Source organism: Amphiprion ocellaris, chromosome 16 (assembly GCF_022539595.1).
Source record: "Amphiprion ocellaris isolate individual 3 ecotype Okinawa chromosome 16, ASM2253959v1, whole genome shotgun sequence".
In the NCBI taxonomy this organism is placed as follows: Eukaryota; Metazoa; Chordata; class Actinopteri; family Pomacentridae; genus Amphiprion; species Amphiprion ocellaris.
Window position 1 is genome coordinate 8,166,134 of NC_072781.1, and position 13,903 is coordinate 8,180,036.

Below are 13,903 nucleotides of genomic sequence, written 5' to 3' on the forward strand. Positions count from 1 at the left end.
TTCATATAGTCATGTATGACTTTAACTGATTGTGACTGTTTAACGTGTATTGGACTATTAGATCGATCTACTGAAGGGTTTAAAACTATGTTGAAGTCACCACCGATAATAGTTATTGAGTTAGCAGATAAGTCTGCTAAGTGAGAGAAAACAGTGTGAAAGAATGCTGGATCTTCATTATTCGGAGCATAGAGGTTTACAATAGAATATAATTTATTAAAGATTGTTGCCTGGATAATAATATATCTGCCCTCTGAGTCCGTTACTGTACTGTTTAAAGTGAATGGAATTCTCTTATGGACTAGAATGGAGACCCCTCTTTGTCTGCTGTTATAACAAGATGAAAAGATAATACTATAATTCGAGTCTGATAAACATTTTTCTTCCGACTGTAGTAAATGTGTTTCTTGAAGGAGCAAAATATCTGCTTTTAATTTAGAGACATAGTCCATGATTTTAACTCTTTTTGTTTGTGAGCGTATGCCATGAACATTCCAGGTTACGATATTAAACTTGAACATACAGAGAGAAGATGTTCTGTCACTGAGTATGTAGTAATGTAATATAACATCTGTGTGTGTCCTTGTGAGCTGTCTGTTGCTGTCTGTGAGCTGTGAGTGTTGGAGAGAGATGTATACAGCAGGTCAGGATCTATATATACATTATATAATAGCACATCATTGCCTGAAAAACTATCAACAAACACATTATAAAACATACAAGCACAATAAACATGGGGGGTACATAGAGTGTGAGTGAGAGTGTAGGGGGTGAGTGTGTGAGAGGGGGAGAGAGCTAAAGGGAGACATATAGAGAGGGAGAGAGAGAAAAGTAGAAGGAGGAGGGGGTTCTCCAGTGGGGAGTGTAGGTTAGGAGAGTGAGACATTTACACCTGTGAGTTTTTTTTTTTTTTTTTTTTTTTTTTAAATAACATTTTCTAACATAAATGACTAAGTGATATATTAAACCTTTAAGCCATTTTTTTTTTTTTTTTTTTTTTTAGAAGAGCCAGGGGGTAATGGAGGGTTCCCGAAATAGCTGCCCATCTATGTATAGTTTGTCCACAACCAGTGCAGTCCGTTTACCTTTCTGTCTGTGTTCTTTCATGATGGGATATAATACTTTGCGCCTCTCGTTGATTTCCCTGGGAAACTGGTCGTTCATTCCGAACGACGTGCCTTTCAGCTCCCGTCCTTTGCTTCTTACGAGCACTTTCTGCTGGAAGTGCTCGAACTTTGCAATGATGGGGCGGTGTCGGTTTCCTCCTCGGGGTCCGAGCCGGTGGACGCGGTGGAAAGTGATGTTTTTCACCGTTTCCGCAGGGATTTTAAGCGCCGACACCATGAAGTTTTTAACAAGGGTCTCTGGGTTATCCGGTGTGGACTCAGGGATACCAGAAAAAATCAGGTTGTCCCGCATGCTCCTCGACTGGATGTCCAGGACGGTCTCCCTCAGGGTTTTGTTTTCTTTTTTAAGTGTACACACCTCTGAAGTGACCGCTGTCAGCGTGGACCGGAGTTCGGTGTTGTCCCTCTGCAGATCCTCGATCTGCTGGTGGGTGAACTCCAGGCTTGCTTTCAGGTCTTTTATCTCCTGGTGAAGCAAGCTAAGGATATCGAGCTTCTTATTAATTGACTCGAGAACACTTACCTGGATATCCGTGACCTCCAAGTCTTGTGTGTCCGTCGAGGAGTCTGCCTTCTTCCTCTTGCTCGGGTTGGCGTCTTCCATCGTGCACCGGACGAAGTAGTCGTCAATAAAGTTCTCAAGGTCCTCCACTGTGAGCACTACCGTTTCCGATCTTGAGCAGGCTATTTAGTTAGGTTGTTGTTTTATTTATTTATTTATTTTTCATACAAATACGTCGAGATAGCGGCGATTTGTTTACTTCTCATCTAGCAGCTGGGAGCCGCCATGTTGAATTACGTCACTCTCACTGAATCTCGCGATCTCACAGCATCTCGCGATCACTCTCCTCCCACGGCGATGGGCGATGGCAATGCTTTAGACATCATCACAGCCTCTTCATAACCCCGCCCACCCCCAACCCACTGCCCGCATGCAGTTTGCACTGCACAAAGGCCAAAAGTCACGTGAGACAGCCTGCAAAGAGCACAAGAAGCATTCACAGTAAAGGAATATAGGAAGTAGGATAGGATGGAGGGTGGGGAGAGTAAAAGATGAGAGGATAAGAGGGGAAGAGGAGAAGAGAGGGAGTGAAACAAAGTGACTGCAGCACTGGCCTTGGTTTAGACAGGAGAAGGAGCAGCATAGTCCTAGTATATCATTCTAACTTCTCCCACACTTCAACTCCCGTCTCCTGATTGTGGTACTCTTTCCATTGTCTTTGACACAAAAAAGTTTGTTTATATATGCATGTATATATGTATATACATATATGTATGTATATATATATAAACACATTTTTATAGCTACAGCACCTTTTCCCATGGGGCAACAGTGTCAATACCTTGCACATGGTACATGGCCGTGCCAAAGAAAAAAAGAAATAAAAACAATATATTGGTCAGGATATTTATCTTTTTTTCCCTAAAATTGGCATTTGACATGATGATATTCTATTGCCGTCTGGGGGAGGGAAGGGACAAAGGTTCTTCTTTTGAGTTTATATTCAAGTTTTCTCCTTTTTTCGTGTATAATTTCTTCTTTTCCTGTTTAAAAAGAGTTCACACTTTTGTGATTTGCGTGTGCTGCTCTTCATCAAAAGGTTCATTTTCCGGATCAGAGTCAGTGGTGTCAGAGTATCGATAATGGTCTGGCTCATTGTCGCTAACGTCCGGGGTGACGGATGTTGAAGTGCTAGCCTCAGAATTCGAAGGCTCCTCCACGGTTTTCGTAAAATACAACTTCACCTGGAAATAAAGACAACTATTTTCAGTGCATGTAATGAGAATCAGAAACAAGAATCATCTTTGGTATTTGGATTATGCCAAAGATGATTAAAAACAAAGAGCAAAGCAGTAACCTTTTGTGTAATATAATAATATCTCATTTGGATCTAGAGCTCAATAGCTGTTGTCACTGCTTACCTTGAAGTTTGGCGAGAAGTAGCGGTTAGCTTTGTCTTTGTTGGCCTTGTCCAAGTCATTCTTCGTGAGCGTCAGGATGAGGTAGTCCCTGTCGCTTTCCCTGCCGCTTTCCCTGCAGCTGTCCCTGCACTCGGCGCTCTGCGGCTGGCCCTGGCCCGGTCCTGGTCCCCCCTGCTGGCTCTCTGCATTGTTCACCGCCCCATTCTCCATCTTGTCCCCGCCCTCCTCTGGTCCAGGGATGAAGAAGGTGTTCACCCAGAAGTGGAACATTTTGTCCTGGCGGGGCAGAGGAGACAACAAAGGTGAATGAAATAATGAGAGTTTGGGCAAAATGGAGTATCCAAAGAAACTCTCTGGGGTTTTTTGATTAAATTCCTCCATGGGCTCAGGCCTGCTGGCTGAAGTTGAAGCCATTCTTTTTTGTTATTGTCAACAAATCCAATGAAAAACCAACCATACATTAGTCAGTCTTAGTATTTTCAGCCCCCGTCTGTGCCCTCAGCCCCGAGCCCATTTGTTTCTACTGAAGATGTGAATCTTTCAAAGCGACTGAGTTCTATTTAAAAATAATACTGAGCCTTTAGCTGCTGTAGTTTTTAGCAAACTTTACTCAAACAGGAGTAAATAGTGCATTTGTTGGAGTCTTAGAGTATTTATGACAGCAGGACAGTGAATGAGGGATGAGCTCAAAATATACTACAGTGCCCTGCTTGTGGTACTGACGGAGCATGCTAACGGTGTGGCTAATTGATGTTTTTAATAGTTTTTGTACACAACTGGTCTGCTACACAGAGGAGCAAGAGAGTATCACGCTTTGGCAAAACAAAAAAACTAGATTTTTGGTTTATTCATGGGATTTGTGGCAATAAAAAAAAGTTGGCACACAATCCCTACTTATTGTTCTTTGACCTAGAAGACATCAAGACATGCAACAGCTGAAATAAGCTCCTCATGACCGATTAGAAATGTGAAAGATTCCTGAGCGTACACACACAAACACACCACTAACCTTCTTCATCATCTTATTCTGTTTATGGAAGAACTCCACTTTGATGTCTCCGCAAACTGGCAGCGGCTGGGGGAATTCGAAAAACATGTGCTTGTCCTCGCGCCGCGTGTGAGCGGGGTTCGACGTGTGGATCTTGACTTTCAGCTGGTACACAACAAACTGGGGATCTGGAAAAAGTGTCGATGTCGCACAGCGATGAGGGGCGAGATTGTAAAAAAAAAAAAAAAAAAGAGATTTGTAAAGGGAGGAGAGACAGAAAGCAGAGGAGGAGAGTGAGTGACAGAGGAGCAGGGAGTGAATCAGGAGACAGGATACCAGTGTTATTACATGAGTTTGACAAAAAAGAAAAAGCACAGCAGCACACCACCACCTCCCCCGATTGAATAAGTGCAAAAAAAAAAAAAATTGAAGTGACAAAAAATTATATTAAAATTAAAGAGGAAAAAGGGAAAGTAACACCCAAAGAGACCCAGAACCAGAGACACAGGACCCTATTCTGATAGACAGTCATGGTTTGGTCTTGGAACAGCGCAACATGTTGCATAGAAATTCATTTCAACCCTTTTCCTGCCAGGGTGAGGTGGTGGTGGTGTTGGAGATGACTTCATATGCCTCTAAGCTTTTTCTATCCTGCAAGTCAACACATCTACCTCAAACTACTCCTGCCTGGTGGATCTCTGGGGCCACGTAAAATCAAATGAGTGAAATCATAATAATGATCAGAATAATGGATGAAAGGCTCATTTACCCCAATGCCAATTCCCTTTCTTGAAGCCCTGAGGGGTCGGCTCGCTCCTGTTTTTAACGGTACTGTCCCCTTAGAGAGAAAGAAGGAGATTATCACAAACAGGGCCTGGCTGGCCTGTCAGGGGCTTGACAGCACAGCAGAAGACACAAACACAAGAGCTCTACACAAATATTTACAAATAATTGCATCTACGTAGCTTTTCTTTATAAACAACATACAGCACGTGGCTTTAAAGTGGCGGTGCGTCTTAAACATTTGACATGGAACCTTGTGTGTGTTGTGTGATGCGCAAAGGGGAAGGAACAAAGGGGGAACTTGAGATTGCTGAGAAAAAAAATATCAAACGACCACAAAACATCAGTTTTCCTTTGGTGAATTTAACAAACAGAAGTGTGTGATGATGAGTTATCTGTCACAGAATTATTGAACTGGTTGTTCCTCCGTGACAGTGATGTGTGTGTGCATGTATGAAGACGTCAAACTCAGAATAGGGCCTTTTTTTAAAGGGCAAGTTAGCAGGAAAGAGAAGGATCAATACAGTCAGGGCTGTTCAGCACAGTCAGGTGTTAGAAGTGAAGAAGCCACAGACGTTAAGGAAGAAGAGGTGTTTTCTCTAACCGACAAATTCAGGTACAAGGAGAACACAACATTGTGTGACTCAGACACATTAGAGCAGATAAACACAACTATCTGACTTTTTTTTTTTAACTCCTGAGGTGATAACAGAGCATTATTAAGCACTAAAAACCGATTTCTATATACAACAATATAAACAGCTGAAACATGAAATTATGGATAATGAAAATAAGTGCCTTTATCTGCTTAGAAATACTCGAGGTATCGTGGAAGCTAAGCTAAATCGGCACGGTTTTGGTTTCAAACTGCTTTGCGTCAGGGGTCAACAAGTGCAAATGTTTGCATACACACCGTTTTACAAGACAGTCATAGCACTCAAGCCCCGAGCAAACATGCAGTGATATGTAAATACTCATGATTGAGCAACTGAAACTAACGACAGGGACCTGGGTGCTGTACTACTGTAAAAATAAATTAGCGACCGAGATGTTTTAATTGTTCTATTGACTTCGAGTGACTTCCTGGTTAGGTAGAACTCTTCCTTCTACTGTACTGTCCAATGTGAGTAGTTTACTTCCCTGGTGCGACTCTCTTCATTGATTAAACCCGTGCATATTGTAACTCCTTTGAATGCCGTACACCGAAAATGAAAAGAAACCACACAAAATCTGACTCCTATAAAGTCTCTCCTTCTGAGGAAATTCTCAGAAGGTCTGATTTCATTCTCTTCAGCGAGAAACTACATCCTGTGATCTTAATAACATTTGAAATTTCCATTAAGACATCCAGTAGGGATGTGATTCAACAGGCTTTTTTCCCCTACGACGGCAGAGAATATGTTGGCCTTGTTGTACGTAGCAACAAGAGGACTTAATCAATACGAAGCTGCCCTTGTTTGTCAAAGGTCCAAAAATACAGGAGCGAATTCAGCTACTCTTGATTCAGCTTTGAAAACCGTGCACAGGACGACTCAACTCTACCGCGGATGACCTGCTCTGTTCTACGGTGCTAAACTGTAGCGTGGGTGAGCCCTACAGTGCACCACACATCCAAGGCTCTCATTCCGTTTGAACAGCGGCATGCATGCCTACGCCCTAGTTTGGAGCTGAAGTTGAACATGAGCGTGACTCACTGCAGGTGCCCCCGCTGAACATAGGGAGAGTCTCGAACACCATTTTGTGGAAGAGGAGCGCCACCGGCTTGTACTCTAGCTGGTTCTTCAGTAGGTAGCTGTAGTAGTAGACGTAGCGGCGCTGGCTCGGGATCGTTACTCCCTGCAAGACAAGTGACAACAGTTAGACATTTGGGGGGCGCGTTTGGTGACATTGGCAACACCCGAGCCCCGACTTGCAGAGCGGTAATTTAACAATCATTCATTAAAACAGGACACCGGCAGCATTTGCACCCTGCGTGACAGTAGTTCTGATGTAAAACAGGGCCGTGAAAGTACAAATCTTTACTACATGTGCTCAGTTATTTTGAAACTAGAGCCAAAACACAAAACTCTTGTGTTTTTACATCATTTTAATGTCTAATATCTTTTAATTTGGACAAGCAATGAATGCTGCAACATGCAATTAAATGAGAAAATAACCAGCAGTCTGCAACGATTTATCTGAAGTAACAAAATCCGTTGTGACGAGGCTTTTCTTTTCCACATCTTACCTTCTTGTCCCTTGTCCTGACTTCACCGTAAAAGTCAAGTGCTTCTTGGGCCTCCAGGAATTTGCCGCGATGGAGTAGATAAGCGCAGATCATGACTCCGGTGCGGCCCTTCCCGGCTTTACAGTGGATGGCCGCCACGTGATTGTCATCCTCGCTGAGCCACTGGTCCAGGTCTTCACAAAACGGCTTAATTAGCTCCAGCTGAGGAGGGTTGTGGTCTTCGAAGGGGTACTGTGCAACTGATGCGTGACGGGATTCAGACCCACGCATAGTTGTAATAAGAGAAGAGGAGGGGAGGAGGTGGGGAGAGAAAAGTGGATAGGAACACGGATGGGGAGGAAGACACAGCGAACATTTTGTGAGATTTTATTGACCTTGTGTGTCATCAAGCTTTTTAGGTCAATGTTTTGTTTTTTTTTAAGCGAGGGAGCATTTATTGAAGATATAAAGCTGCCTACCTCTGCAGTTAAATTTGGCAGCATCGTAGTGTCTTTCTGCGCAGCTGAAATGGGAAGAACAAACTCCAGTTAGCAATCGCGCAGAGGAAGTTTGGAAGTAAACAAAGACCGGTTCGGACACAAATAGCTTTGCAGAACACTTACAGGTTGTAGATTTTGTAATGGTTTTTATGCTTTGAATCCAAAAACCTGTTTGCAGGAGAGAAAATAAGCAGTTAGAGGATGTTATTATTAGATAATGATAATGAATAAACACAAATATCCCTTTTCGGTGATGACAGAGCAAAAGCAGAGGCGTCACTTACCGTACTACATCGTCTATATTGTTTCTGTACACGCCTTCGAGTCTCTCTGCTGGAAAGCCCATAGCAATGATGTTTGGGTAGATATCTGGACAGGCCGAGGGTCAAGGAAATGTACACCGTTATCGAGCCACATCTTTAAAAACTAGAGAAGTAGGTCTTCCTCTGCTTTCAACAGCAAACCTTAAGTGATTTTAAAGCGGTCGCTCCCTATAAGAATTTGCCGTTACAGCACAAATACAAAAATGCAGAGATGAACGGCGGAGCTTAAAAAAAAAAAAGTTCCAGGGAATGTCGATACGATTGTGTCACTGTAGTTATGGATAGATAGGAGCGTAGAGGGGGGGTGCCGGTCAGCGTGTGAGTGTGTGTCTGTGTGTGTTTGTACGCTGTGACAGATGGCCTTGACAGTGAGAAGCAGGCAGCGAGGACAGGAGTAACAGCGCTCCCGCTTCAGCCGGGCCCACATGTGGGTGCACGAGGAGAGTCTCCGCTCCCTGACCTGCATGTATTTTTAGAGTCCATAGTTATATTTGGATGATCGCAAATGTTCGGCTTATCTCTCTTTTGAGCTCAGCCGGACGAATTTGAATATCTGCGAGATTGAATGCGGGCAACATGAAGTCACACAGGTTGGAAAAAAATAAAAAACTTTGACCCGACAAAAATGCTTTGTGTTGGGATTTACATGTGTTTCTAAAACATACAGCAATGTACAAGACACCAATGCAAAGTGGCATTTTATGAACTTGCACATAGCAGATTCCAGCACAAGTTTTGCACCACCTTCCTCGTGCAACACCTTGTCTGACACCACTGAATGGGGCTCCACATTTCAGCACAGGTCAGTGATGGAAAATGTCGCGGCCGATTATATGGTAGCGTACATACAATCTTAAAAGGCACACATCAGTGACACGTTGCAACGAAAAGAATAATTCAGTTGGCATGCATGTCTTCGAGGCTCGGTTGCAACGCCTACCTGTAACTGAAGTCTGCTTGTCGCCATAAGCTGTGGGATTTCACACTTCAACCACTGACTAAAGGGCAACCTTTTCTTACACTTCCTGTGACATAGTGTCAGAATTAGAAAAGCTGAATATTTTTTTTAATTGGATGTGTCTGTTTCATTTCGAGCAGACCGTATTTTTCAGAGTCAAATCACTTTCTAACTGGTCAGAAAAATTTGACACGCGCGCCTGACGGCTCTGGGGAAAAAGTGCGGTTGGCAGCCTCCCCGCAAACCTCAACTTTGCAAGTGTGCACGAATGCAAGTACCTGTGCATGGACAACCTTTTTTTCCATGCTACGCTCGGCGTGCACACACAGTTCATTGTTCAATAAGAAGACCCGCAAGTGCAGAAAAATGTCGGAATCCAGAACAAGCAGCCGAGGTTAACTGTGAGCCACGTAAAACAAAGTTTCGAATAAAGAAAAGGCCATCTTCAACAAATTCCCATAAGAGGAATTCAATAAGTGCTCTAATGCAACTTTATGCAGCTCATGCCAGGCTTTGACGCACGAATTCAACAAACCCAATAGGAAATCTATGGTATTGTTTGCATACAGCCAAGCTACTTCCCTGAAGCCCAACACAGTAGCCTATCTGTGTATACTGTGCCATAATCCCATCCATTAATGCCTCAAAGACCCAATTAGGAGCCAAATACAGGTTTTCTATGCTTTTTAATGGGCTACACCAACCCTTGGACCTACAGGCAAAGTGATCCCAGTCAGACTATTCTAAGTGTTTTTAAAAAGCTCCAAAGCTCCCAGGAGAGCCTCAGCCCAGGGCACCGGGGGCTTGGTCTCTGCAGCTGGGAGGAAATGCATATGCGGGACCCCTGACGGAAGCTCCAAGTAGGAGGGAAAAAAAAAAAAAAGCGCTGTTTTAGGCACGCCTTTTTCTTTAAAGCCAGCCCTGCCTCAGCTCTATGCATACGCCAAATCCACAACTGAGAGCAAGAGAAAGAGAGAGAGAGGGGGGAAAGGGAGAGTGGGAACCGGCAAGCGCTGAGTGAGGAGGAGGTGGGGAGGACAGGAAAGGAGGAGAGCAGAGGAAAGGGGGCAAGCAGAGGGAGGGAGAATTAGAGTGGGAGTAGTAAAGAAAAAGAGCAAAGAAGAGGTGGTGGGTTGAGAGAGAGAGAGAGAGAGAGAGAGAGAGAGAGAGAGAGAGAGAGAGAGAGAGAGAGAGAGAGAGAGAGAGAGAGAGAGAGAGAGAGAACTCAGACAGCAACTCTGATACAAGATCACTGGCAACTCTATTTTAAGGGCAATTCCCAGAACTGTGATACTGCATTACATAACTGCAGAGAGCCCATATTGTTTTTAGACACCATGCCAAAAATGATAAAAGGGCTAGTTTGAAAAAGCCCACATTTGAACAAGAGGAGACTTCAAGCCAAACACAGATGCCACTTCTGAGTTGTGTGCCCCCTTCACACCTGCACAGCTGTAGAGGTACACCGCAAAAAGTCCTGCCAGCGACAGATATGACACTAGATTTACCACTTTACAATGCCAGGTGAGAAGCATCTGATCAAATACTGCGATGCACACTTTTCAGCATCTGCACTCACACATACATCATAGCTAACAGTTCTGAATAAAATCAGTTCAGTAGGTTTCTATCTATAGTGACAGTGTTAAATCAAGGCACCTAGCACCTAGCTTTACAAAGGAAAAAAACCCTAGTCAGCAAGGCTGCAACACAGTACCAATGGTAACAGGAGCAAATTAAGATTAGAAATACTTGAGCATCTCCACAAACTGTATGGAAAAAGATAAGTCTTACAATCATTTTCATTACCAATTAATATATCCCATTATGTTTTACATTGCTTGATTACTAATCTGACATAAAGATTTTGGTCACAATTTCTCTGAAGCCCAAGCCGACATCCTCAAATCTCTTTTGAATCACCAACAGTTCAAAAAACTACAAAAAACCCCCAAAACATTTACCTTCCCATTAAACTGAGAAACCAGCAAATTTTCACATTTAAGCAGCCTGCAGCAGTGAGTTTTTCCTTAAAGAAACTATCAAAATTGGCTCATCATTTCACTGACTGCTTGATTTAATTCTAAAACCAGAAATATTCAACTCAGGACTCAAAAAGCCAAAAAGGCAGGTTGACATCCAGACATAAAGCCACAAAGCACACACAAACCCTAACTCTAACCAAGAACTACTCCCAGCAATGTCACACATTAAACTTTGCATTTAGTCGGCCATGATCAACCACATCAGTAGCTTATCTAGTTTATCGCCAGCCAAATCAGTGTGTCAACTTTAGTACCAGCAACGATGCACCAGGTAACCAGGTCTTCAACTATTATCTGTGATAATACATGAAATGAGTCCTGCAGAGAAGCCTGAAATGGCATTTCTTAAATGTAAAAATGACAGCATCTATATAGATGGAAAAGAAAAACCTTATTTCAACTTCTCAAAGATTTCTTGCTATCCATCAATGGACATTCACTCATAATGGACACAGGTGAGCTTACATCAGGGATGCTACTCTTTTCAGCTATTTGCACAATTATGTCAGAATAAATCAGATACCCACCTTATATTGAAGCTACATATATTCTAGTATAGACATGTATGAGCAAAAACCACAAAAAAAAAAAAAAAATTCTAAGATGACTACAAAACACCATCTATCTGCTTACAAGCGCCAAACGATTAGAAAAAATACTGACTAGATTCCACTAACAATTTGACAACCTCAAGCCAGTGCACCGCTGGGCGACTGGTATGCAAGTAAAATGCCTAAAGACACACACCAATGTCCAGCTGAACGGGGGTTTCCAGCTTTAATATGACTGTGACATTTATGCGTGCTGCTTTGACAGATCCACCATCTTTCAAACATGCTGGGTGACAGCAAAGCTGCGCTGTCTGACCAACTAGCCAGTCAGCTAACTTAAGTAGCAGAGAAGCTAACTACCTCACGTTACTCCACTGACATTTCTGGTTCCAGTTCACCTGATCAATGCAACTATTACACGGTAGTAATCAATGTCTAGAATGCTGTGGAAACATTGAACACAGAGAAGGATACATGTTAAGTCCAGGTCAAAACCATCCTCTTGGTATCTCCTTTTGTTCCGGCTGACCATTTCTTTTATAATCGCAGCCATTGTAGCAGGTGACAGGAGTCTATATGGGGTAAATGGTGAAAACAGGTTTATCTAGTATTGGCTGTCTGGTCGTGTATGTCGCAGTCTGTGGGTCTGCTCTCGGTCGTTGAATTTTGCAGGTCCTCGTAGAGACGTGCTAGCCCGCAGAGCTTGCAGTGGCTGTCGGTAGGATTAGAAAGGCTTCCTCTGGATCATAAAGACGGGCCTTGCTCTGCTCCTCCGTGCAGGCCCGACTTTCCCAATCCTGCAATTCGTTTTGCAAACTGCCCCGAGTAAAATACATGCAGTTGTCCTCAGAAAAACCTTTAGATGCCAGACACGGTCCAAGCTGATGGCTCAATGGCAGCTGCCGCGATTGACAGCAAGAGGACAGAGAACTCACCGGTTCTCAAAACCCGTATCCAGTCACTAAGACGTAGCTAGCTCGCTAGCTAACTAGCTAGCTAGCGCAGCTAGCTAGCAACAATAGCTAATGCTACCTCCTTTTTCGATCCAAAAGCCTCCTAACGATTCAACATTGTCATCGACTGATTGCCAAGAACACATCTGAAAAAAAGTGACAGGCTCCACCTTAACTGTATATAGACTACACAAAGATCAGAAATCTGCAAAGGCTGGTTTGACAGTTCCGTCCCGGGGAATCATCTTCTTTTCTCGTTCCTCTCTCCAGCTGAACTCTCAGGCTCCCATCATGGCCTCCACCGAAGGAAAAAAAGAAGGTAGAGCAGGCTGGGATTTTAGAACAAATATCCCTCCGCCTTCGCGCTGTAGTCCCGCGGCTTAATTAAAACCGACAAATGCAGAATTATCCAATAAAATTTCAACATGTAACATCCGGACATGACAACCAGCTACTTACATATGTGATTGTTTTGACTCTTAAAAGCGTAACAGTCGAGTTATTTCGTGCCTCTGGCGGAAGGATAACGTGTGTCCGCATGCGACGCTCCCTTCTGTCAAAGTGATCACGTGTGCCTGTAATTAGGGAAGTTTGTAACATAATGTCACTTCTCGCGGTTTAAACTGTCATTTCATGCAGCAAATACATCACTTTGACATACCCATCAAATAACATTTAACGCATTGACAAGGGGAATTTATACTTTTGCTACATGATCTATGCGTTTTCTTTTTTCAATTTCCTCAAAGAAACGTAATTTATAAGAACGCTGTTAATTGCAGCGCCATAGAGAACAATGTAAAGAACACACAGTGAATAAAACATTTATTAACGTATAATAAAATCAAGATGCATTCAAATTGTGTGATTAAATTATAAAGTACAGATTTGCAAGTTCTGGATTATCAGTAAGCATTTTGATTAGTAGTTAATTAAAATGTCAAAAAAATCTACTTCCAGTTGCTTTCATGTGAATATTTACTGGTTTTCTTTTTCCTTTATTATAATTAATTAAATATTAGTGTTTTGGTTAGTTGGCAACGTGCATAGAACACCTTTTCTCTATTTTCTAGCTTGTTATACACAAATCAATTGGCGATATATTGGAGAAAAATTAATTCAAAGCAAAAATAATTATTGGCTACAGATGTAGGTTTGATGTATTTCCAACACTCAAGCAGAAATCCCTGCATGTTACTATGTCCTGCCTTTAACAAATAAGGTATTGGAGGAAAGGGGTATTGTTATTACAGCTAAACATGACTGATCAAAGAATGAAACATCCATGATATCAGGAAAAATCTGCCTCAGTCAACTTCTGAAACCCAGTGAAAGCTGCACCAACCATTCCAGATTAAACCTGTGATCACGAATTGACATCTTCATGTCAAACAAGCAACCTTGCACATCAACCTTGCCAGTGCTGTATTGAACACCTGCGCTGCTGTAGGTAGAGCATCACATTTTGAGGTGTTTAAACAGGGTCAACCTAAATATATAGGCCTGTAGGACACCAAAGACTTACACCAGTAGCTGGCCTGGTCAT

The 13,903-nt window shown here is 42.7% G+C and overlaps 1 protein-coding gene across 2 annotated transcripts; it reads right to left on the reverse strand.

Annotated features, from left to right (window-relative positions):
- Positions 1 to 2,019: 2,019 nt before the first annotated feature.
- Positions 2,020 to 12,635, reverse strand: ptena (phosphatase and tensin homolog A). Of its 2 annotated transcripts, XM_023299016.3 has the most exons (10): positions 11,879 to 12,635; positions 7,812 to 7,896; positions 7,651 to 7,695; positions 7,507 to 7,550; positions 7,049 to 7,287; positions 6,516 to 6,657; positions 4,808 to 4,876; positions 4,060 to 4,226; positions 3,051 to 3,326; positions 2,020 to 2,873 (listed from the first exon to the last, which is right to left on the reverse strand). In XM_023299016.3, the coding sequence occupies exons 1-10, from the start codon at positions 11,955 to 11,957 to the stop codon at positions 2,688 to 2,690; spliced, it is 1,332 nt and encodes a 443-aa protein (XP_023154784.1). In that variant the 5' UTR covers positions 11,958 to 12,635; the 3' UTR covers positions 2,020 to 2,687. The 2 variants fall into 2 exon arrangements, with proteins under 2 accessions (XP_023154784.1, XP_023154785.1); XM_023299017.3 differs by lacking the exon at positions 4,808 to 4,876.
- Between the last annotated feature and the right edge of the window lie 1,268 nt (positions 12,636 to 13,903).